Source organism: Coregonus lavaretus (assembly GCF_964263955.1).
Source record: "Coregonus lavaretus genome assembly, contig: HAP1_SCAFFOLD_282, whole genome shotgun sequence".
Taxonomy (NCBI): Eukaryota; Metazoa; Chordata; class Actinopteri; order Salmoniformes; family Salmonidae; genus Coregonus; species Coregonus lavaretus.
In genome coordinates this window covers 204174-214181 of record NW_028162929.1, presented here as the reverse complement: position 1 = coordinate 214181, position 10008 = coordinate 204174, and the positions used below count along the sequence as shown (strand labels likewise).

Below are 10008 nucleotides of genomic sequence, written 5' to 3'. Positions count from 1 at the left end.
AGGCAACGCGGCCTACATTTCAACTCCAACGCAGAAGCTTTGCTATTCAGTGTCTTCCCAATTAAGTAGCTTAGTTTTGTTGTTTGGCTACATGAAGCGAACTAGGGCTCGCAGCCCACTTCTTCCAATGTGTTCATCTAATTCTACTAGATGAGTATAAACATCCTGTCACGCCTGCTCCCGCTCCCCCTCCCTGGCGCTCGAGGGCGCCCATCATTACGCACACCTGTCACCACCGCTACGAGCATCTGCGCTTCATTGGACTCACCTGGACTTCATCACTGTTCTATTACCTCCTGTTACGAACCCCGTGGCTCTAAACATCTAGGGTGGATGGACATGAGACCCGTAACATAAATTCATGCAAATTATAAGTGTGGCATGAAACAGTGAGAACAAAAATGACACAACTACCATGAACTACCGTCAAACACAAATGGTTTATTGCTAAACACACGGTAAAGGTTTGGGAAAAAGGGCTGAGCAGGACCCAAGAAATGAAACAATAGTGTAAAACCCCCTAAACTGATCTTGCCTGCCTCAAGAACCGCTAGGCTACTGCTACCATACAAAAATACAGTGGGTGGTCCGCTCAGGTCTAACTAGTGTTTTTAGACAGCTTTCTTCCTACGGGTAATATACGCCCAAGGGCAACTAGCTTAAACTCCCCTTTTCCCAGAAACACACAAAGCTACCAAACAGGGTAATCAGCAATTAAATAAGTACACACCACACAGGACACAACAGTATCCACACTCAGGTAAAGAAATAGTTTCTAATAAAGTTACCAACAGGGTTACCAACAACTTAGTGAGTACACAACACACAGGACACCACCGTGTCCATACTCACATATGGAAAAAGTCTCTCTTTCTTGCAACAAACACAAGTCTGGTTTTTATAAAATGGGATGTGTGATTGAACAAACGAGTAACAGGTGGTGCAATTCACAGGAATGTTCACTGATTGGTCCAATCAGCAGACACCTCCACGACCACCAATCAGGAACATACAGGACACCTGTGATTAGGGCAGACAGAGTAGAAACACACAAAAACACAGGATACCTGTATCCGTAACACTCCCACCCTTAAAAGAGCAAACCACAATGGTTTGCGACACACGTACTATCACAACACCCAAATTCACAAATCATCCTGCCGGGATAACAAAAAAAAACCTAGATCATTACACACGAGACAAAGCATCTGCCAACACATTATCTAACCCCTCTTCGCAGAGGAATGGCCTCTGGGTACCTGGTGGCCACACACATAATTGTCAACATAAACTGGTTACCAGATTTTGTTTTTGGTAATGGTCCAACACAATCAACCATCACATGTTCGAATGGTTCACCTATGGCCGGTATGGGACAAAGAGGCGCGGGGGAAATAACCTGGTTCGGTTTCCCAGTTACTTGACAGATGTGGCAAGTCCGACAGAACTGAGCCACATCTTGTTTTAAACCCGGCCAAAAGAAATGTCGCAAAACACGATCATAAGTCTTGGTGACTCCCAGATGTCCGGACCACTGGTGATCATGAGCGAGGGATAAAACATTTTGTCGAAAGGCTGTAGGAATCACTATTTGGTAAACAGCATTCCAATCTTCGCCAGCGTCAACATGGGATGTCCATTTACGCATGAGGAGATTACCATCAATGAAGTATGCCATGTTTTTCTTCTTTAGCTCGTCCTCTGAGACAACACTAGAAAAACATTTAGCCAGGCTAATGTCAACCTGTTGGTTAGCGATCAGCTGCTCACGAGTAACTGGTAACTGTATTGCCTCAGCAACAAGTTCCACATCCTTCTTCCTTTCTCTGGGCTGTTGGTCAGACTGCACCAGCTTACCAGAGGTAGCACCCGAACTATCCTCTGGGTCACACTCTCTGAATAGAATCGTGTTCGACAAATCTATCACTTCCCCCACTTGTCGTGCTTGAGCACGTGTGACAGCACAAGCGGGGAACACATCTGGATAACCCTGTGCCAGCTCCTCGGAGAGAGCCTGGTCACTTTTATCCAATACCTCTAATACGGGTATCACCTTTCCTCCGGCAATATTGTTGCCCATTATAAATGTCACACCTTTTACTGGCAACATAGGACGTACGCCAACTCTGAACAATCCACTGACTAACTCAGAGTGTACGTTCACAAAGTGCAATGGCACTGGGACAAATCCCATTTCAATACCTTGTACTAACACACTGGAACCACAATATGTATTACTGGACAAGGGCAACACATCAGCGAGTATGAACGACTGCGCCGCACCAGTATCTCTGAGGATTCTAACTGGACGCTGAGACGCTTCGTCATCTGATATAGAAACAAACCCCTCAAAAATGAACGGTTCATAACTGTGATCTGGGACAGGGACTTTCAAACCACATTCACTATGAGGCTCCTGTCTTGATTCCGGCCTTACAACCGTACGAATCAGCCCAACACCCGTTGGCGGCCTGGCGTGCTGAGGCATCCCCGGTTTGCGTTTCAGCAGAAAGCAATCATTAACCATATGTCCCACCTTATGACAATAGAAACAGTGACGCACATCTTTTGGGCGTGCTGGATGTACTGCTGGTCGACTAGGACTAAAAGTTAGCAACTCCGCAGCCCTGCTCTCCGTACGAGCCGAAAACACGCTCTTATGCGTCAACACAAACTCGTCTGCCAATACAGACGCTTCCGACAGTGAGGATACTTTCTGTTCGTTCAGATAAACTACAATGCGTTCCGGTAAACAATTTTTAAACTCTTCTAACAAGATTAACTCCCGTAGAGAGTTAAAATCAGTTACCTTACTAGCACTGTGCCATTTGTCAAACAGATTTCCTTTGTCTCTAGCAAACTCCACATAAGTCTGAGTAGGAGACTTTTTATGAGACCTAAATCTCTGTCGATATGCCTCAGGAACAAGCTCATAGGCACGAAGAACAGTAGCTTTGACCACTTCATAATTCAAACTGTCTTCAAGAGGTAGCGCTGCCAGAACCTCTTGGGCTTTACCTGTTAGTTTACACTGAAGTAATAGGCACCATACCTCTTTGGGCCATTTCAATGCTACCGCTATACGTTCAAAAACACTGAAATAGGAATCAACCTCTGACTCCCTGAACACAGGTACCAAGGTGATCTGCCTACTAATATCAAACGTAGCAGCCGACACAGCTGGTGAGGATGGCTCACTAGCAGGCATAGTATGAGCAGCGACTAACCTCGCTGTTTCTGCCTCCAGTTCCATTTTACGCACCTCCAGTTCCATCTTACGCGTCTCCAGTTCTTGATCAAGCCTACGCGTCTCCAGTTCTTGATCAAGCCTACGCGTCTCCAGTTCTACCTCTAGCTTACGCATCTCCAGCTTGTCTTGCCTGATCTGTGCCCGCTCTTCCGCCTCCATTTGGAGCCGTGTCGAGCGGACATCGATCCTGGCATCACTGTCAGTCAGTGGGGAGAGTGGGTCATAACGGGGCAATGTGGCTGGAGCCTTAGTCTCGTCCTCAGACACTGATGGGCTTACAGGATCAGCAACCACATCCCCTACAGGAGCAGCAGGGTCAGGCGGCGGTAACTCAAGCACTCGCTCGTTTAACAATATCGCTAGCACTACTTCCCTAACTTCTGCTTTCACTAAACCCCTCGGTATGGGTACAGAAAAGTGGTCAGCCAAAGCCTGTAGATCCACTCTACGGCAATTCTCAAAAACCTCCCACGTAGGGTTTTCCAAAAATGCCTCTAACTCAAAAGTAGCCATCCTACTAGCAACACGAGCCGTCGACTACTGAACACAAAAAAAAACAGGTAGTTACAGCTGCCAAGCTCAACACTGAACCAGACACTTACTAATTTGCATGAGTAGCATGGGATGAATCCCGGACGAACCCCCACTTTATGTTACGAACCCCGTGGCTCTAAACATCTAGGGTGGATGGACATGAGACCCGTAACATAAATTCATGCAAATTATAAGTGTGGCATGAAACAGTGAGAACAAAAATGACACAACTACCATGAACTACCGTCAAACACAAATGGTTTATTGCTAAACACACGGTAAAGGTTTGGGAAAAAGGGCTGAGCAGGACCCAAGAAATGAAACAATAGTGTAAAACCCCCTAAACTGATCTTGCCTGCCTCAAGAACCGCTAGGCTACTGCTACCATACAAAAATACAGTGGGTGGTCCGCTCAGGTCTAACTAGTGTTTTTAGACAGCTTTCTTCCTACGGGTAATATACGCCCAAGGGCAACTAGCTTAAACTCCCCTTTTCCCAGAAACACACAAAGCTACCAAACAGGGTAATCAGCAATTAAATAAGTACACACCACACAGGACACAACAGTATCCACACTCAGGTAAAGAAATAGTTTCTAATAAAGTTACCAACAGGGTTACCAACAACTTAGTGAGTACACAACACACAGGACACCACCGTGTCCATACTCACATATGGAAAAAGTCTCTCTTTCTTGCAACAAACACAAGTCTGGTTTTTATAAAATGGGATGTGTGATTGAACAAACGAGTAACAGGTGGTGCAATTCACAGGAATGTTCACTGATTGGTCCAATCAGCAGACACCTCCACGACCACCAATCAGGAACATACAGGACACCTGTGATTAGGGCAGACAGAGTAGAAACACACAAAAACACAGGATACCTGTATCCGTAACACCTCCCCTATATCTGTCTGTTCCTCAGTCTGATCCCCGTGTCAGCATTAAAGTCGTTATGTTTCCCTTGTCCAGACGCTGTCCGTGGTTTGTTTCATGTCTGTATATATATATATATATATATATATATATATATATATATATATATATATATAAAATATTATTATATATATATTTTTTTTAACTCCCTGTACTTGATTCTCGTCTCCCAGCGTCTGTCCTCACACATCCTGGCATTTAAACCATCCTTGATTACTTTATTTCTTCGCATACTCAAACAGCCTACTTTTTAGGATGCAAATACGGGTGTTCGGACACGCCCACTATCTTCCTGTAGGGCTCAAAATGAAAACCTGCCTTTCATGAGAGTTTCTGCAAGCTTGGAGAACTGTGTTCTTTGGTGAAAGAAGATGATATTATTATTTATTAGCACATGATGTTCAAAAGTGGTATCAGGCAACATTATTTGAGTGACAGAGAGTTAAAACATGAGGAGCCATGTTGAGAAGGCATCACTTACTATAGATTATAACCCATGTTGACTGTCTACTTTACTAGGGGCCATCACTCATAGATAGTGTCTTCAAAATGAAACACAACGTAAAACAAAAAGCTCTAGGTCTTTTAATGAGTTGTTCCTTTCCCAATGCCAACAAATGATACTGTCGGTAAAGGATGTCTTCTTAGAGCCTGCATGACCTAGTGATACAGAGAGAGAGAGAGAGAGAGAGAGAGAGAGAGAGAGAGAGAGAGAGAGAGAGAGAGAGAGAGAGAGAGAGAGAGAGAGAGAGAGAGAGAGAGAGAGAGAGAGAGAGAGAGAGAGAGAGAGAGAGAGAGAGAGAGAGAGAGAGAGAGAGAGAGAGAGAGAGAGAGAGAGAGAGAGACAGAGACAGAGACAGAGACAGAGAAAGAGATTCTACAACCACCTAAAACAAAGCGATTCCCAAACCTTCCATAACAAAGCCATCACCTACAGAAAGATGAACTTGGAGAAAAGTCCCCTAAGCAAGCTGGTCCTGGGGCTCTGTTCACAAACACAAACAGACCCCACAGAGCCCCAGGACAGCAACACAATTAGACCCAACCAAATCATGAGAAAACTAAAAGATAATTACTTGACACATTGGAAAGAATTTACAAAAAAGAAATCAGAGGAAACTAGAATGCTATTTGGCCCTAAACAGAGAGTACACAGTGGCAGAATACCTGACCACTGTGACTGACCCAAAATTAAGGAAAGCTTTGACTATGTACAGACTCAGAAAGCATAGCCTTGCTATTGAGAAAGGCCGCCGTAGGCAGACCTGGCTCTCAAGAGAAGACAGGCTATGTGCACACTGCCCACAAAATGAGGTGGAAACAGAGATGCACTTCCTAACCTCCTGCCAAATGTATGACCATATTAGAGACACACATTTCCCTCAGATTACACAGACCCACAAAGAATATCGCGAAAACAAATCCACATTTTGATAAACTCCCATATCTATTGGGTGAAATACCACAGTGTGCCATCACAGCAGCAATATTTGTGACATGTTGCCACAAGAAAAGGGCAACCAGTGAAGAACAAACAACATTGTAAATACAACCCATATTTATGCTTATTTATTTCCCCTTTTGTACTTTAACTATTTGCACATCGTTAAAACACTGTATATATATACATAAGATGACATGGGTGGGGTAGCGATGTGCATCATGCACATGCAGCCATGTGGTCACACACACACACCTATTTCTCTGTTTACAAGAGAGGGACAGTGTTACCTGTATATTTGGGTTCTGTCTGTTTATATCTGCCTTGGAGAGGTCAGGGAAGTTGTGGAGGTCCAGGAGGAAGGCCCCAGGCCCGTCTCTCTGCAGGCTGCCTCCGGTAGCCTGACTCTGGGCCCAGGGGAGGGCAGCAGGCCGCTGGGCTGACTGGTGCTCTGGTCCTCTCCGCTCCCCTGGACTCTGCTGGGCTGACGAACTGCTCTCTGCTCTGACATTATTCTAGATGGGAGAGGGAGAGAAAGAGAGAGAGAAAAATAAAGAGAGAGATTTTTGAATATTATGATATTTGTGCGTCAGTAACTTTCTCACTCATCATTATTCACGATTCATTCAGAATTATCTGTAATCATGGTAGCATCCACATTAATGTAGAAGTGTTTAGAAACATATTCTACTCTTATTTACAATAAAAGTGACAATACATTATTTACCGTTCATTTCTATTGGGCACAAAATTATCTGAAACAACCAAAACAAACAGCAAATGCATCTAACAAGTTTGTAGAGTCACAAGCTTGATGTAATCATTGGGTGCTATCAATGTGGGACCAAATACAACATTTTTTGCTACTTTAATACACATTTTTACTACAACATTTTTACTACTTTAATACACACAGTGAATTTCTCCCCATTCTTTTGGTCCCCTAAAATGGGGATCTATGTACGAAAAGTGCTGTAATTTCTAAACGGTTCACCCGATATGGATGACAATACCCTCAAATTAAAGCTGACAATCTGCATTTTGACCTCATAGATCTATCTTTACCTCTGTCCCCAATAGAGGACCACTTAGCTACATCAAATTTGATATTCCGCTCTAGAAAAAAGAAAAAAAAAACATTTGGTGTTCGCCAAAAGGCATGTGGGAGACTCCCCAAACATATGGAAGAAGGTACTCTGGTCAGATGAGACTAAAATTGAGCTTTTTGGCCATCAAGGAAAACGCTATGTCTGGCGCAAACCCAACACCTCTCATCACCCCGAGAACACCTCCCCACAATGAAGCATGGTGGTGGCAGCATCATGCTGTGGGGATGTTTTTCATTGGCAGGGACTGAGAAACTGGTCAGAATTGATGGATGGCGCTAAATACAGGGAAATTCTTGAGGGAAACCTGTTTCAGTCTTCCAGAGATTTGAGACTGGGACGAAGGTTCACCTTCCAGCATGACAATGACCCTAAGCATGCTGGTAAAGCAACACTCGAGTGGTTTAAGGGGAAACATTTAAATGTCTTGGAATGGCCTAGTCAAAGCCCAGACCTCAATCCAATTGAGAATATGTGGTATTACTTAAAATTGCTGTACACCAGTGGAACCCATCCAACTTGAAGGAGCTGGAGCAGTTTTGTGTTGAAGAATGGGCAAAGATCCCAGTGGCTAGATGTGCCAAGCTTATAGAGACATACCCCAAGAGACTTGCAGCTGTAATTGCTGCAAAAGTTGGCTCTACAAAGTATTGACTGTGGGGGGTGAATAGTTATGCACGCTCAAGTTCTGTTTTTTTGTATTATTTAATTGTTTGTTTCACAATAAAAAATATTTTGCATCTTCAAAGTGGTAGGCATATTATGTAAATCAAATGATACAAACCCCCCAAAAATCCATTGGAATTCCAGGTTGTAAGGCAACAAAATAGGAAAAATGCCAAGGGGGTGAATACTTTCGCAAGCCACTGTACCTACATAAGATTGATATATCCCTGTCCCCCATAGAGGTCCACTTAGCTACATCAGATTGATATACCTCTGTCCCCTATAGAGGTCCATTTAGCTACATCAGATTGATATACCTCTGTCCCCTATAGAGGTCCACTTAGCTACATCAGATTGATATACCTCTGTCCCCCCATAGAGGTCCACTTAGCTACATCAGATTGATATACCTCTGTCCCCAATAGAGGTCCACTTAGCTACATCAGATTGATATACCTCTGTCCCCCCATAGAGGTCCACTTAGCTACATCAGATTGATATACCTCTGTCCCCAATAGAGGACCACTTAGCTACATCAGATTGATATACCTCTGTCCCCTATAGAGGACCACTTAGCTACATCAGAATGATATACCTCTGTCCCCTATAGAGGACCACTTAGCTACATCAGATTGATATACCTCTGTCCCCCCATAGAGGTCCACTTAGCTACATCAGATTGATATACCTCTGTCCCCAATAGAGGTCCACTTAGCTACATCAGATTGATATACCTCTGTCCCCCCATAGAGGTCCACTTAGCTACATCAGATTGATATACCTCTGTCCCCCCATAGAGGTCCACTTAGCTACATCAGATTGATATACCTCTGTCCCCAATAGAGGACCACTTAGCTACATCAGATTGATATACCTCTGTCCCCCATAGAGGACCACTTAGCTACATCAGATTGATATACCTCTGTCCCCAATAGAGGTCCATTTAGCTACATCAGATTGATATACCTCTGTCCCCAATAGAGGTCCATTTAGCTACATCAGATTGATATACCTCTGTCCCCCAATAGAGGTCAATTTAGCTACATCAGATTGATATACCTCTGTCCCCCTATAGAGGTCCATTTAGCTACATCAGATTGATATACCTCTGTCCCCTCAATAGAGGTCCATTTAGCTACATCAGATTGATATACCTCTGTCCCCCCAATAGAGGACCACTTAGCTACATCAGATTGATATACCTCTGTCCCCAATAGAGGACCACTTAGCTACATCAGATTGATATACCTCTGTCCCCCATAGAGGACCACTTAGCTACATCAGATTGATATACCTCTGTCCCCCCATAGAGGACCACTTAGCTACATCAGATTGATATACCTCTGTCCCCAATAGAGGTCCATTTAGCTACATCAGATTGATATACCTCTGTCCCCAATAGAGGTCCATTTAGCTACATCAGATTGATATACCTCTGTCCTCAATAGAGGTCCACTTAGCTACATCAGATTGATATACCTCTGTCCCCCATAGAGGTCCATTTAGCTACATCAGATTGATATACCTCTGTCCCCCATAGAGGACCACTAAGCTACATCAGATTGATATACCTCTGTCCCCCCATAGAGGTCCACTTAGCTACATCAGATTGATATACCTCTGTCCCCCCATAGAGGTCCACTTAGCTACATCAGATTGATATACCTCTGTCCCCAATAGAGGACCACTTAGCTACATCAGATTGATATACAACTGTCCCCCATAGAGGTCCACTTAGCTACATCAGATTGATATACCTCTGTCCCCCATAGAGGTCCACTTAGCTACATCAGATTGATATACCTCTGTCCCCCCATAGAGGACCATTTAGCTACATCAGATTGATATACCTCTGTCCCCTATAGAGGTCCATTTAGCTACATCAGATTGATATACCTCTGTCCCCCCATAGAGGACCGTTTAGCTACATCAGATTGATATATTTTCTTCATGTTTATTATTATTATTTAACTCACCTTCTGCACCTGCTTCCTGACTCCCTGTGTCTTCGTTACAAATGGTTCTTTGACGGTTTTATTTCTGTCCAAAATACTACGGCCCTGCTCTGTCTA

The 10008-nt window shown here is 43.8% G+C and overlaps 2 protein-coding genes across 2 annotated transcripts in view; both read right to left on the bottom strand.

Moving 5' to 3' along the window:
* LOC311118679 (BTB/POZ domain-containing protein 3) overlaps positions 1 to 10008 on the bottom strand; it is a gene marked incomplete at its 3' end in the record, with an annotated part of 445507 nt that overhangs the window by 328650 nt on the left and 106849 nt on the right. The window lies entirely within an intron of this gene.
* LOC311118677 (isthmin-1-like) overlaps positions 1 to 10008 on the bottom strand; it is a 35609-nt gene that overhangs the window by 16808 nt on the left and 8793 nt on the right. The window contains exon 2 of the mRNA XM_084193466.1: positions 6455 to 6679. Within this exon, the coding sequence (XP_084049592.1) occupies positions 6455 to 6679 (225 nt within the window). The remainder of the gene's footprint in view (positions 1 to 6454; positions 6680 to 10008) is intronic.